The sequence below is a fragment of the Lemur catta genome, chromosome 6 (genome assembly GCF_020740605.2).
Source record: "Lemur catta isolate mLemCat1 chromosome 6, mLemCat1.pri, whole genome shotgun sequence".
In the NCBI taxonomy this organism is placed as follows: Eukaryota; Metazoa; Chordata; class Mammalia; order Primates; family Lemuridae; genus Lemur; species Lemur catta.
Window position 1 is genome coordinate 92488555 of NC_059133.1, and position 16589 is coordinate 92505143.

The 16589-nt window shown below is 36.8% G+C and overlaps 1 protein-coding gene across 2 annotated transcripts in view; it reads left to right on the top strand.

Annotated features, from left to right (window-relative positions):
* Positions 1–7166: 7166 nt before the first annotated feature.
* The window catches only part of LOC123640073 (scavenger receptor cysteine-rich type 1 protein M160-like), an 85636-nt gene continuing 76213 nt past the window's right edge, over positions 7167–16589 (top strand). For both annotated transcript variants that reach the window (XM_045554414.1, XM_045554415.1), the window contains exons 1-2: positions 7167–7332; positions 14082–14174. In XM_045554414.1, the coding sequence (XP_045410370.1) occupies positions 7302–7332; positions 14082–14174 (124 nt within the window). In that variant the 5' untranslated portion in view covers positions 7167–7301. The remainder of the gene's footprint in view (positions 7333–14081; positions 14175–16589) is intronic.

Consider the following 16589-nt stretch of genomic DNA (forward strand, 5'->3'; position numbering starts at 1 on the left):
AGCTGGTATTTTTAATGCATAAATTATTCCATAATATTGAGAGGGAGGGAATTCTACCCAACTCATTCCATAAAGCCAGTATCACCTTGATACAAAAGCCAGGCAAAAACACAACATAAAGAAAACTATAGACCAGTATCCCTTGCATGAATGTAGACGCAAAAATCTTGTATCTAGAAACCCCTAAGATTCTACCAAGAGTCTCCAAGAATTGATAAATAAATTCAAAAAAGTCTCAGGATACAACATCAATGTATGTAAATCAATAGCACTTCTATGTACCTATAACTGTCAAGCTGAGAGTCAAGTTAAAGACTCAGTACCATTCACAATAGCTGAAAAGAAAATAAAATACCTAGGAATATACTTAACCAAGGAGGTGAAAGATCTCTACAAGGAGAACTATGAAACTCTGAGGAAAGAAATCACAGAGGATACAAATGGAAAAACATTTCATGCTCATAGATAGAATCAACATTGTTAAAATGTCCATACTACCCAAACTGATTTACAAATTTAATGTCATCCCCACCAAATTAACAACATTATACTTTTCAAAGATCTAGAAAAAAATAATTCTATGCTTTTTTTGGAATCAGAAAAGAGCCCAAATAGCCAAAGCAATCTTAAGCAAAAAGAACACATCTGGAGGCATCACATTACCTGACTTCAAACTATACTAGAAGGCTATACTAACTGAAAAAGTATGGTATTGGTACAAAAATAGAGACTTCAACCAATGGAACAGAACAGAGAGCCCAGATATAAAACTATCCATGTATAACCAAGTGATCTTTGACAAAGCAGACAAACATGTACACTGGGGGAAAGAAGCCCTATTCAATAAATGGCACTCAAAAAATTGGATAGCCACATGTAGAAGAATGAAACAGGACCCCTATCTCTCACCGCTGACAAAAATTAATTCAAGGTGAATAAAAGACTGAAATCCAAGGCATGAAACCATAAGAATTTTAGAGGAAAATATAGGAAAATTCTTCTAGATATTAGCCAAGGCAAAGAATTTATGAATAAGACCCCAATAATAATATTGGCAATAACAAAATAAATGAGATAAATAACAAAATAGATGTCAATAATAAAATAAATGGGATTTGATTAAATTAAAAAGATTCTGCAGAGCTAAGGAAACAATCAACAGAGCAAACAGACAACCTACAGAACGGGAGAAAATATTTTCAAGCTACAAATCCAATAAAGGGCTAATTTCCAGAATTAACAAAGAACTCAAGCGAATCAGCAAGAAAAAGCCAACAGCCCTATTAAAAAGTGGGCAAAAGACATGAACAGATGCTTCTCACAAGAAGAAAGACAAATGGACAATAAAGATATGAAAAAATGTTCAATGTCACTAATCACCAGGGAAATGCAAATTAAAACCATGATGAGATATCAATACCCTTATCCTAGTTAGAATAGATTTTATTAAAGCACTCAAAAACAATAGATTCTGTCATAGATACAGGAGGAAAGAAATGCTTATATACTGTTAGTGGCACTGCAGATTAGTGCAACCCTTATGGAAAACAGTATGAAGATTCCTCAAGGAACCAAAAGTGAACTTACCATTCCATTCAGCACTTCCACTATTGAGTATCTACCCAAAGAAAAAGAAGACTTTTAATCAAAAAGATACCTACACTCAAATGTTTATTGCAGCACAATTCACAGTTGCAAAGATGTGGAATCAACCCAAGTGCACATGAATCCATGAATCTATTAATAAAAGGTGGTATATATATTCCCTGGAGTACTACTCAGCTATAAAAAGATGAATTGATACCTTTTACAACAATCTGGATGGAACTGGAGACCATTCTCCTAAGTGAAGTATCTCAAGAATGGAAAAACAAACATCACATGTACCCACTATTAAATTGGAACTAACATGTGAACATAGGGACATAAAACTAAGTGGAAATCAACCAGGGGGGAGGACGGAAGAGGGGAGGGGAAAAAACCTATCTAATGGGTACAATGAAGACTGTTTGGGTGATGCACACACCTATAGCTGGGACTCAGCATTACAAAAGAGATCCATGTAACCTAAAACATTTATATCCCCTTAATATTTTAAAAGAAAAAATAAAGCTATTTACATAAAAAATGTAAAGTGATTTTGTAAATGCTCAAAAAAAAAAAAAAAAAACCCAAAAAACTGGGTCCCTTGGTACCACATTCTGCCACAAAGCATATTAGTGACTGTTTCAGTCTGCTGTGGCTGTCATAAGAAAATACCACCACTGGGTGACTTAAACAACAGAAATTTATTTTCTCATAGTTCTGGAGGCTAGAAATCCATGATTAAGGTGCCAGGAAACTTGGTTTCTGGTGGGAGCCATTTTTCTGTTTTGCCGACAGACACCCTTTCTCTGTCTTCCCTGGCCTTTTCTCTTTACATCTGTGGAGAGAGAAAGAACTCTCTGGTGTCTCTTCTTTTTCTCCTAAGGACACTAATTACATTAGGGCTTCACCCTTATAACTTAATTTAATCTTAATTACTTCCCTAGGGGAGCCATCTCCAACTACAGCCACATTTAGGGCTTCAACCTATAAATTTGGGGGTGGGGCACAATTTAGTACATAACATTCCACCCTCTTCCCCCCAAATTCTTGCTATTCTCACATGCAGAATACCTTCACCCCATTCCAACAACCCAAAGCATCTTGTCTAAAGTCCAAAGTCTGATCTAGATCAGGTAAGGATGCGATTCAAGGTGTGATTCGTCTTGGGGCAAAATTTCTCTCCAGCTGTGAAACTGGGAAACCAGACAAGTGTCATGCTTCCAAAAAACAATGGTAGGACAGGCATAGGGTATACATATCCATTCCAAAAGGGAGAAACAGGAAAGAAGGAAGCAGTGAAAGGTTCCAAGTAAGTCCAAAACGTAGCAAGGCAAATTCCATTAGATTTTAAGGCTCAAGAATAATTATATTTGGTTTTAGCCCCTGCTCTCCAGGTCCGCTAGGGTCAAAGCATCACCAACCACAGCTATAGGTGAGAGTCTGACCCACTTGGCACTTTGTGGCAGCCCTAACCCTGAGGCACTGGATGGGGACAGCCTGGCTTGCTGAAACTGAGGACAAAACAGCCTTTCTTCCTAGGCCTAGAGTGGAATGACAGCCCTGAAGACCTCTGAATAATCACCTCAGGGTCATTCTTCCCATTTCCTGAAGGAAAAATCATGTTCACAGCTGAATATCTCTATTGCTCCATCCTATAGAATCCCAGAAGTCAGAAAGCCTTCCTTTATTTAATCCCAGCTCTGTTCTCTTTGGTTCAAACCAGCAGAGTCTCTGCTGCTATAATTCCATCTGTATTCTTGGCTCCTGCTGAGGTGACTGAACAAAATCATGGGTACTTTCTTTATGGAGTTGTTGTCCAGCCATACCCTTGGTGTTCTCCCCAGAATACGATTTATCATTTTTTGCCATATAGATGGGCTAAGAATTTCCCAAATCTTCAAGTGCTGATTTCGTTTTGCTTAATGAATCTGTTAGTTCATCTTTCTCCTCTAGCCTTTTACCATAAGCAAGGAAAAACCAGGCTGTACTTGTAACTCTTTGTTTAGAAATCTTGTCTGCTAAATATCCAAGGTTGTCATTCTCAAAAGTCACTGTGCAAAACACTAAGACACAGTTCAGAAATGTTCTTTTCCTCTTTATAACAAGGATTGCTTTTTCTGCTGTTTCCAATAACATGTTCCTCACTTCTGCCTGAGACCTCACCAGAATTTCTTTTAACATTCATATTTCTATGAATAGTCTCTTCACACCAATATAGGCTTTTTCTAGCATGCACCTAAAAACTCTTCTAGCCTCTACCCATTTCCCAGTTCCAAAGTCACCTTCACATTTTTAGGTTTTGTTACAGCTGCAACCGCCTTCTCAATACCAAAATCTATATTTGGTATCATAAACCGGATGACTTAAACAGCAGAAATTTATTTTTTCACAGTTCTGGAGACTAGAGGTTTATGACCAAAGTGCTGGGAAATTTGGTTTCTTGTTAGGGCTCTCTTCCAGACTTGAAGTCAGCCACCTTTTCTTGGTGTCCTCATATGGCCTTTCTTCTGTGCATATGTGGAGAAAGCTTGAGCTCCGGGGTCTCTTCTACTTATAATGACATCAATCCTATCGGATTTGAACCTCACACTAATAACTTCAGTTGACCTTAATTATCTCCACAAAGGCCCTATCTCCAAATACAGTCATTTAGGGGGTTAGGGTTTCAGTCTATAAATTGTGGGGGGGACATGCTTCAATCCATGGAATAACAGTGGTTATGGGAGTAGATCCTTCCTTAGTCAAGCCTTCAGGTGAGACCACAACCCTAACTTACAATGTGATTACAGTCTTGTGATAGACCTTACACCAGAATACCTACCTATCACCCAAAGAGGTTACCGTATCCATTATGCCTTCCCATTGTTGCCAGAAGTTAACTACGCTCCCAGCAAAACAGGTCCCTGGTGGGATTGTTGCAAGAGATTTGGAAATAATAGAAATAAAGAAATAATAGAGGCAGAGAAATAACCAAGAACAGAGACAAAGTATAGTTTAAAATGATGAGGGAGTCAGGAATCCTCCAGCATTCCCATGAGCTGTGAGGCCCTGAGTGAAGTCCCGCATCAGTATTTATTGGTGAAGTGATTAGTTGTCAGTGGTTACAGATTTACATAATAACAGATAATTCATTTAGGTTTTAAGTCTCCCCAAAAGTTTCTAGAGATCCCTTAATTAACTCTATCTATGTGAGCAAATGGTTACAAAATTTTTCTAAGATAAACTTCTAAGTCCTGAGATAAAATTATCAGTTAGCAGAAAGGCTAAACAGAAATATACAGGCTATATATTTCTTCATCTAGTTACTTGTTGATTGAGACAAGTGGTCAGGAGTGAAGCAGGAACTGTCCTTGAGGCTAATTGCCTTTTAGCTGTAAGTGTCTGCCAGGTGGTCATTCTTTGATCAGTTCTCTACCTGTGACCTCATGCTGAGCCCTGTCTTACACAAGCATCAGGCAGACCTCCAGGTCTGAGAGACGGGCACCACCTTGCATATGCCTTCTGATTGGTGAGATGTCCTTCTGTGGTTAGGCAGCTTTTGATTTGTGAACTAACATGTTCACATATTCTTTCAAGGCAAACCCCTGCAAAACTCCTGAAACTTTTTATGTCTTTATCTGCCAACACATTGTAAAAGTAAGAAAGGAACTCAAACATTTAGATTATGATCTGCCACAAAGTATCTGAGGGAGAGAAATTTGAAGACTGGAAATTGGAGAAACTCAAAATAAAAGCAAAAATTTTGTGAAGGCCTATGTTCTGTCAAGAATACCAATAACCAGGTTTTTCATTGTTTTACGGTTTCAGTTCTCACTTCTGTGAGATCAAAGTTCAAGCAATTATCAGCAATAATTTTTGTGGATTCTGTCAGCACAAAATGTTTCCAGTCATACTGTATTTTGAAAATTTCAGGAAGCTGTGGCTGAGAAATTAAATACTACATGAAGTTTCAGTATTTATTTTATTCCTCTCTTCCCTCCATCATATGATCTGTCCTAAATAGTAAATTATTTATTTCCCCAATGATTTGTTTTATCTCAAATTTTCCTAGAAAAAAATTTTCATGTATTCCTTCTGACTTCTTCTGACTTTGGGCATCTACCTCAGTTCCAAGAAAAGAAAAAGAGACCACCTTTTGAGAAAGTCACTTTATCATTTCAAAGACACAGCTAGCTCATATCTAGGAAGATTTGAGATTTCATTAGACTTCATAATATATTTGGTATTAATTGCAGCCTAATTTCATCTACCCTTTGTTATATAAACATTTGCCATATAATCTAGGTTCAAAAGGGACAAGAAAGGACAAAATTCTTGAGTTTAGCAGTGGACATTTATAAGGGCTAATTTATCTAAAGTATTTTCTTAAAACTCATTTCAATTTCCATATGCTTCATTTTTGTTAATCAGACTACTTCATATGGAGGTATGGTATGAAAAATTCTAGAAATCATTCTAATGGAGTCATTTTGGGTCATTGTTTTTTCTTTGTATGTGTCCATGTAATCAGGAAGATAGGCACTTATAAGATGATATAATCTCCCATATCAAACATGGAAGAGAAAAAGCTATTTCCCCAAAGAAGCAGGATAGGCATATAGGTCCATCAGAACAAAGAATAATCACTGTGAGCTGAGAAGCCACTTGTGGTTTTCTACCAAATGTTTTAAATCATTTAAAGCAATATTTTCCAAACTCATTTGATGACTAAGCTTTATTTTCTTTCACATTATCAATTACACTAGAAAACTAATTTTCAAAGGACTCCATTTTGTTAAGCATTTTCATAGATACAGAATATGTCCATATGTCCAAACGTGTTTATCTTTGCCCATCTTTTTTTTTTTTTTTTTTTTTTGCAGCCAAGGAAACCATCAACAGAGCAAATAGACAACCTACAGAATGGGTGAAAATATGCACATGCTATACATCTGATAAAAGGCTAATAATCAGAATCTACAAGGAAATCAGTAGGAAAAAATCAAACAACCCCATTAAAACATGGGCAAAAGACAAGAACAGAAGCTTTTCAAAAGAAGATAGACTAATGGCCAATAAACATATGAAAAAAAAATGCTCAACATCTTTAACAATTAGGGAATTGCAAATCAAATCTCAGTGAGATATCACCTAATCCCAGTGAGAATGGATTTTATCAAAAAGTCCCAAAACAAAAGATGCTGGCATGGATGCAGAGAGGAAGGAACACTGTGTGCCCATCTTGACATTAACAAAACTTTCATAGAAAATTCAGTTCTGAGCAATGTAACTTCCTTCTGATCCCTTTGACACAAGCTGGTTGAAATGCTGATGGTAAAGTAAATGAATCTGGTGACATATTTTATCTTTTAGATAAAGATCTATAAAATTATTTTTACTAGATCACATTTATATAACAAAAACTTTTATATGTGATGCATGAACCTATTTGAAATTTCAGGGTAGCAGTTTATAGTTCCTTTTATTCTGTGGGATCTTCTAGGCAATTCTTTAACTTCCTTTGTTATCCATATCCTAACATGACAAGGAAGTAACCACCAAAAAACAACCTCAGCTTTTATAATGAGTTCTCCTTTTGAGTACCATGAACTCAATTTTACAGTCTTCTCTTTTCCAAAACACAGATCTGTTTTCACACATGGGTATGCTTCTGGGGGCATATATAAGCAGACCCAGGAATTAAATCTTAGGACTCAGGAAGAGATAGTACCATAATGATGCTGCCTGAAAACTCTTGGCATGTTGGTAAGTGTTTGCTTTTATTTTGCTCTGCCACTTGGGAGATGGTGAGTATGGTAGGAGTATATATATAACAACAGAAAGACATAAATAGTGTGCAGTAAGGACAAAAATAGTACATGAAAAATATTAAAAATATTGAAAGTTTTGTGGAACTTAGAGTATCAGCAATATTGGAAGCAAAATTGAAATGCAAGAAAGGGGAAAATTGTTAATAAAGTCAACAAAAAATATATGATAAAGCCTAGAGATTAGAATTAGCATGGGGATATGAATTTGTGGAAAGGAAAAGAAGGTATAAATGAGAAACTCATATTTATTGTTGCCAAATTCTAGGTACTACAGTAAATGATTTACATCATTTCAATTTATTTCACACATGCAAGTTATGATATAGATATTATTAACCCCATTGATAGATGGAAAATGAAGATTTACAGGGGCTAACTGATTTATGTAAGGTCATATAGTAGGTTTCAAAGTGTAATTTAAATCCAGGATCGACTATGTCCAAGCCCTTGATCTTCTTGCTATACATTTTAGTAAAGGATAGAAATAAAAAGACATTATGATTTAAAAAAAAGTCTTTAATGGATCCTAAAGAGTAAGGATGTAGAAAGAAAAATATGGCCAAGAAATATTTCAGAGCACATCTGAAACTAGTAGTGATCTTTCAGCTTATACTTCATAGATGTTTAGTGGAAACAAAGAATGGTGAAGGGCAAGGCTGCCTCCTATCTAGCAAGACTCAATGAATTCCAGTGTGAATTCTTAATTCATGTGTTATACTTAAAGAATAATCTTATTTAAGTTTTATGGCTTTCCATCTTAGCACTACATTTATTGTATCTGAGATTTTGGAAGCTTGTGTCATCTTTGTTGTTCAACTGAAAAATCTTTTGATTTCCACCTTGATTTCATCATTGACCCAAGGATTGTTTATTCAGCAGCAGGTTTTTTAATTTTGATGTATTTTTATAGTTTTGATAGTTCCTCTTGGAGTTGATTTCTAGATTTATTCCACTGTAGTATAAGAAGATACATGGTATGAGTTTAATTTTTCTGAATTTTCTAAGACTTATTTTGTGGCCTAACATATAATCTATCTTGGAAAATGTCCCATGTGCTGATGAGAAGAATGTATATTCTTCAGTTTGGGGATACAATGTTTTATAAATATCTGTTAGGTCCATTTGTTCTAGAATCCCATTTAAGTTCAGGGTTTCTTTGTTGATTTTCTGCCTTGATGATCTGTCCAGGTCTGTCAGTGCAGTATTGAAGTCCCTGGCTCTTATGATGTTGTTTTGATTTCCTCACCTAGATCAAGTAGGATTTGTTTTATGAATCTGGGAGCTCCTGTGTTAGGTATATATATTTAGGATTGTTATATCTTCTTGTTGAATTGCTCCCTTTATCATTATATAATGTCCATCTTTGTCTTTTTTTTTCTACCATTGTTGATTTAAAGTCTATTTTATCTAATATAAGAACAACTACTACTGCTTTGTTTTGTTTTCCATTTGTGTGGAATATGTTTTTCAACCCTTTGCCTTCAGTCTATGAGAATCTCTGTGAGTTAAATGGGTTTCTTAGAGATAGTATATATTTGGATTGCATTTTTTATCTATTCAACCAATCTATATCTTTTGAGTGGAGCATTAAGACCATTTATATTTTTTCTTTTTCTTCTTTCTTTCTTTCTTTGTTTCTTTCTTTCTTTTTTTTTTTTTTTTAAGACAGAGTCTCACTCTGTTGCCCGGGCCAGAGTGCCATGGCATCAGCCTAGCTCACAGCAACCTCAAACTCCTGGGCTCAAGCAATCCTACTGCCTCAGCCTCCTGAGTAGCTGGGACTACAGGCATGTGCCACCATGCTTGGCTAATTTTTTCTACATATTTTTAGTTGTCCAGCTAATTTATTTCTATTTTTTTAGTAGAGACAGGATCTTGCTCTTGCTCAGGCTGGTCTCGAACTCCTGAGCTCAAATGATCCTCCCACCTTGGCCTCCCATAGTGCTAGGATTACAGGCATGAGCCACCATGCCCAGCCCCAAGATCATTTACATTCAATGTTAGTATTGATATGTGACATACTGTTCTGTTCATCATGTTAATTGTTACTTAGTTGCTTTGTTTTCTCCCTTGTGTTACTGTTTTATAAGAGTTGTGACTTTTAAGTTTTAGATGTTTTTATACTGGTGGGTAGTGATTGTTGTGTTCCATGTACAGAGCACTTTTAAGCATATTTTGTAGGGCAGGTCTAGCGGTTACAAATTTCCTTAGTGTTTGCATGCCTGAGAGAGACTTTATTTCCCCTTCATTTATGAAACTTACTTTTTCAGGATACAAATTTCTTGACGGGCAGTTATTCTGTTTAAGGAGACTAAAAATGGGACCCCAATCCCTTCTGGTTTGTAAGGTTTCTTTTGGGAAATCTGCCATCATTCTGATGGATTTTCCTTTGTAAGTGATCTGATACTTTCATCTTACAGCTTGTAGGATTTTCTCCTTAACTTTGACTTTGGCCAGACTGACTGTGTGCCTTGGTGATGTCCTATTTACTATGAATCTTCTAGGTGTTCAATGACTTTCTTGTATCCGGATGTCTAAATTTCTGACAATACCAGGGAAGTTTTCCTCAGTTATTCCCTCAAATATATTTTCCATGCCTTTTTCTTTTGATTCTTCTCCCTCAGGGATACCTGTGATTCTATATTCATTTGCTTACATAGTACCATATTTTTCAGAGAGATTGTTCATTCTTCTTTATTCTTTTTTCTACATTTCTGACTGACTGGATCAATTCAAAACCTCTGAAATTCTTTCTTCTGATTGGTCTAGTCTGTTATTAAAACTTTCTACTGTATTTTGAAATTCCCTAAATGGCTCTTTCATGCCTAGAAGTTCTGTTTTAATATTCTTATATTATCTAGCTCCAGCTCTTTAGTGAATTTTTCATTTATGCCCTGAATTTTTTTTTCTGGCTTCTTTGTTTTGGTTTTTATCTTTCTCATCAATCTCATTGATCTTACTTAACATCCATATTCTAAATTCCATATCTGACATTTCAACAATTTCCTTTTGGTGGGAGTCCATTGCTGGATGACTATTGTGATCCTTTGGGGTGTATGTATCAAGTCAGCCTGATTTTTCATATTGCCAGAGTTCTTATTCTGATTCTCATCTGAAACCTCTTCTTATTCTCATCTGAAACCTCTTCTCTCAGCTCAAGACAGGTGTGGTACACCTGTTCTCTGCTGTGAATTTCTGTTGCCCCTTGAAGAGAAGAAGAGGTTCCTGGAGGACATGCTTGAGTTCTACTCCAGAAAATGGACCATTCAGGAGAGGGGTAGATGCACTGTGGGTCTTTAATTAACACTGCTGTTCTCCTGTGTCTCCCTGTTTCCCTGTGGTTGTCATGAGCAGTGGGCATGTAGGGCATGAGCATTTGCCTCACCCAGGTCCATCAGTGGCACTGTTATCCAGGCTATGGTGACAGTGGCTGTGCCACCCAGAAAACAGCAGTAGGTGCCTGGGGCTGTGGGCATTCTCGCTATCCAGGTCCCACAATAGCTGTGGTTGGGTGGGGCCACCCAGATGGTGGCAGTGGGCTCCAGGTCCATGGATTTCCACTCTGCCTGGGTCCCCCAACAGCATGGGGGTGTGCAGCACCCACCCAAAAGGTGCACAAGAGTGCCTGGCACCCCCACTTCCTCCCCAATATGGCAGCAGCAACAGATCTGACCCTTGGGTAGATGCAGCTCTCTGGGGCTGGGACTTCAAAATGGCACCAGCCACAGCACTCATGGTTCATAAACCAGCAGGACCCCACTGTGCCTTCTCTCTGAAGCAATGCCATTGCACAGGCTCCAGTCAGCTCCCTGTGTCAGTCCAATAGCCTGCTGCAGTGAAGGAGCCCTCCTGCAGCTCGAATTGCAATGTCCATGGGGGAATTGTGGAGCCCTGTGGTTCTCTCCTCTTTCCCTTCCCCACATATGAGTGCCTTCCCTGTATACCTCTGATCCTGCTGAGTGGGTCACCCCTCTTCCTTCTCCTTCACTATGGGTGTCCCCCAATACCTCTCTGTTGATTACCAATGCTCTCTCTTAGACAATCTATCTGATGATGAATATCTACTTGCCACTTTTGATCCTGTCCCTGAGAGTAGTGAGTACAGGCTGCTTCTAGTCCACTATCTTGGTCCCTCCTTATTTAACTTTTAACACATGGCCTACCATGTGTGTAATTAGAACAATAAAGATGAAGTTCTTGAATTTGGTGAGATGGTATTAGATAGATAGAGTGTCACAAGTTCTTACAATCATACTTTAATAGCTGTTTCCCTTCTCTAGGCCTCACTACTGCCCTTTGTTCAGGTTCATCAGTTCTTCCATATATTGGTATCAGATCTTACTAACTAGTCCCCTTATAGCATGTCTTTTGCTTTAACCACTCTTACGGATGCCTGCTCAGAGTTTCCTGGAGGAATTTAGGCATGCAAAATGGCCTCCTAGTATAATCATATGCACGAGAATTGATGGAACTGAATATTCCTATCATTAGACATAAAAAAAAGAAGAGAAAAAATAAGAACAACTTAATAAGTGTTTTGGATGATGACAGAAAAGAAGGAAATTGGGGCACTGATTGCCCATTCCATACTTATTTCTCTATCTTTGGTTCTATAGGGATGTTTTTCTCTTGATTTAGGTACATTTTCTAGAATGATGGATGTAATTGATAATACTTATTATAATAATGTCTCTGTGGTTATTACTATTGACAGAACTCAATTTGGGGTTACCTGTTCTTAGGTAAGTATCTTGGATCAATTGTAGTGTCAAAGCATCACCTGAAAAAATAAGATGTCTACCAAAGTAGCCTGGCACTCCTATCTCCACTTCTACACAGCCAAAGCAACTGTGCCTGTTCGCAGTTCCAGGTGGGGAAACTGTGGCCTTCTGGTTAGTTGTGTGTGACCTTTTGTCTGAATCCAAATTTTACAGAACAAATCGTTTTTATAAAGGGATTTATTCTGTGAAGTTTGTATTCTGTCAAGGGGCCACACTTGGGAATACGGAGGACCACATGTGGCCTTGAGGGTGCAGGTTTCTCAAATCTTTGTAAAATACTAATAAAAATACTATTTAATATAGTTCTTGGCTGGGCATGGTGTCTCACTCTGGGAGGCCAAGGTGGGAGAATCACTTGAGATCAGGAGTTTGAGACCAGCCTGAGAAAGAGTGAGACCCTTGTCTCTATCAAAAATAGAAAAAATTAGCAGCGTGTAGTGGTGTGCACCTGTCGTTCCAGCTACATGGGAGGCAGAGGCAGGAGGATCACTTGAGCCCAGAAGTTTGAGGTTGCAGTGAGCTACAATGATGCCACTACACTCTACCCAGGGCAACAGAGCAAGACTCTGTCTCAAGAAATAAATAATAAATAAAAAAGATAGTTCTTTATCAATTACTGATTTTCTATATCTTTCAAGTAAACATGACGATAAATATTATTTTAAAACATTCCTTCTACATTTATCCCTATAAATCACTATGGATTAATCTTCCCATCCACCCTTAAAATAAGCTTTCTAAAATGTACATTGTATTTATCATGTTCTGATTAAATTCTTTTTTTTTTTTTTTTTTTTGAGACAGAGTCTCACTCTGTTGCCTGGGCTAGAGTGCCGTGGCATCAACCTAGCTCACAGCAACCTCAAACTCCTGGCTCAAGCAATCCTCCTGCCTCAGCCTCCTAAGTAGCTGGGACTACAGGCATGCGCCACCATGCCCAGCTAATTTTTTCTATATATATATTTAGTGGGCCAGATAATTTCTTTCTATTTTTTAGTAGAGACTCTTGCTCAGGCTGGTCTCGAACTCCTGACCTCCAGCGATCCACCCGCCTCGGCCTCCCAGAGTGCTAGGATTACAGGCGTAAGCCACCACACCCGGCCCCTGATTAAATTCTTTAAAGTACCCAAATTACTCTGAGAATAAATTCTCAGCTCTTTTGCTTGTACTTTGTCTCTATCTCAATTCATTCTTCTCTCCCGGGTGTAGCATAAGCTTGACTAGCTGCAGAACTGAGAATAGACTGGGAAGTCAGGGAGAAGGGAGAAAGGTGGCAAGATCCTGTAGGTAAAATGGTGAGACTGAAAAAAATTGGATAGTTTTGGTAAATATCATGAGCTCAATCAGCAGTAATTGCAGCTAACTACCAATTTGATTAGCTTGTACATTCCAGTCACAAACCGCTTGGTAGAATGCAAAGAACAGCAATTATTCATTCATCTATTCCTATAACAAAGCACTGGATCTGGTACATATGTCATACTTAATAAGTGAGTAAATGAATACACAAAGCAGGGTGATAATGTTAGGAGGAAGAACATAGTAACAAACCTGGAGAAAAGGTGGATCAAAGAGTTGAGAAGTAAAAATATCTAGCCCCAAAATGCTAATCAAACCACCCCAAACAGTTTCAAAATACATTTAGACATAGAAATGCAAAATTTCACCATCACATGCTAAAACATCTGCCCCAATACAAACCATTTGGTGGCTTTGCATCACAAACAGGATCTAATGCTGTGACATTTTGGGGGGAAAACAGACTTTTAGTACAATATATTTGACAGGTGGCAGAATAATTCTTCTTACTGCTTCTATCTTATTATGGGTTTAAATCATTAAGGTCATATAACATTTCTCAGAAAGATACTAAATTCTATCTCATAATATTTTGTTTCTCCAGATTTTGGAAGAAGCTGCTGTCATCAGAATCTTTTGTCTGCTGTGGTAATTTACATCCTGCTCCTGAATTCCTGCTTTCTCACAAGCAGTTTTAGTGAGTTCTGAGGGAAAATGACTTTGGGGCTTACAATACTCCATCTCGCCTTTGCCCTACTCACTACCCAAAATAACTTTTTTGAGGGAAACAGAACATGTAAAACTAATTTTGGAAGTCTAATAAATATATCCAGTAAATAAAGGTGTCAGAAATATTAATATTTTCATACATTTCATATTAAAATTTACTTTGAGCTTTTTTCCTTCAGATAAAAATAATTTGAAAATGTGAAATGTCTCATTGAAAAAATATCAATATCATATTTTTGCAATTAGAAAAATACATTAATAAAAATTTGCAACCTACAGAAATCAAAGAGAATTAAACAAAATAGAAAACATATATAATATAAACACTCAGAGAAACACTATTAGGAATTTAAAATACCAATTTATGGTATATTTTCATATGCTTATATAATATTTTAAGGAAAATTAGTATTGTATCATGCATATACATTACCTGTGTAGTTCTTCAACATCTTTATTTCCTTACATATCACACTTGATACGTTGTTTTACTGGCTGTGTACATTTCTGTCATCTGGATGTATGGAAATAGATTTTAGTAAGACCTTACATGTAAATAATGACATAATTTAAGTTATATTTTAATTATTTTAAAAATAAATGATATTTCATAGATATGACACAAAAATGATCATTTTTCCATATTTTTCATTATTTTAGTTTTGGCCTTATTAATTTTTTTATTTCATTTTTTATTTTAGCATATTAAGGGAGTACAAATGTTTAGGTTACATATATTGCCTTTGCCTCATGCCAACACTTATTGTTTTGGGACTTTTTGATAAAAAGCCATGATCCCTGGAGTTAAGTGATATCTCATTGTGGTTTTGATTTGCATTTACCTTATGGTTAGAGATGTTGAGCATTTTTTCATGTATTTGTTGGCCATTAGTCTATCTTCTTTTGAAAAGTTTCTGTTCATGTTATTTGCCCACTTTGTAATGGGGTTGTTTGATTTTTTTCTTGCTGATTTTCCTGAGTTCTCTATACATTTAGTTATCAACACTTTATCAGATATATAGCATGCAAATATTTTCTCCCATTCTGTAGGTTGTCTGTTTGCTTTCCTGATACTTTCTGTGCTGTGCACAAGCTTTCTAATTTGATCAGGCCCCATTTACTTACTTATGTTGTTACTGTGATTTCCATTGGGTTCTTATTCATAAATTCTTTCCTTAGGCCAATATCTATAAGAGTTTTTTCAACATTTTCTCCTAGAATTCTTATAGTTTCACATCTTAGTTTTAAGTCTGCTATCCACTGTCAGTTGATTTTTGTGTGAGGTGAAAGGTGTGGGTCCTGTTTCAGTCTTCTTCATGTGGCTATCCAATTTTCCCAGCACCATTTATTGAATAAGGATTTTTTTCCCCAGTGTGTGTTTTTGTTTGCTTTGTCAAAGATCAGATGGCTATATGAGGATAGATTAATATCTGGGTTCTCAGTTCTGTTCCATTGGTCTATGTGTCTGTCCTTGTACCAGTACCATGCTGTTTTAGTTACTATAGCCTTGGAGTATAACCTGAAATTAATGCCTCCCAATTTGTTCTGTTTGCTTAAGATTGCTTTTGCTATATGGGGGTTCTTCTCTGGTTCCAAGCAAGACATAGAATTATTTTTTCTAGATCTGCAAAAAATGATGTTGGTATTTCAACAGGGATTGCATTGGATCTGTAGATCACTTTGGGTAGTGTAGACATTTTAACAATGTTGATTCTGCTGACCTATGAGCACGTTATAATTTTCCACCTGATTACATCCTCTGCTGTTTCCTTCCTCAGTGTTTCATAGTTCTCTCTGTAAAGGTCTTTCACCTCCTAGTTGACTATATTGCTTGGTATTTTATTTTCTTTGTTGCTATTGTGAAAGTTATTGAGTTTCTGATTTGGTTCTCAGTTTGACTATTGTTGGCATGTAGGAATGTTACTGATTTCTGTACATTGATTTTGTAACCTGAGACTTTGTTGAATTTGTTTATCAATTCCAGTAGTCTCATGGCAGAATCTTTGGTGTTTTCCAGATATAAGATCATATTGTCAGGAAACAGAGATAGTTTGACCTCTTCTGCCCCCATTTGGATACCCTGGATTTCTTTCTCTTGTCTAATTGCTCTGGCTAGGACTTCCAGCACTATGTTAAATAGAACCAGTGATAGAGGACAAATTTGTCTAGTTCCAATTCTAAGTGGAAATGCTTTCAAATTTTCCCCATTTAGTATGTTGTTGGCTGTGGGTTTGTCATATATGGCTTTTATCATTTTTATGTAAGTTCTGTCTATGCCTATTTTGTTAAACATTCTTATCATATGCTGAATTTTGTTGAACACTTTTTCTGCATCTGCATGAGAGGATCATGTGGTCTTTGTTTTTGCTTCTATTTATGTGGT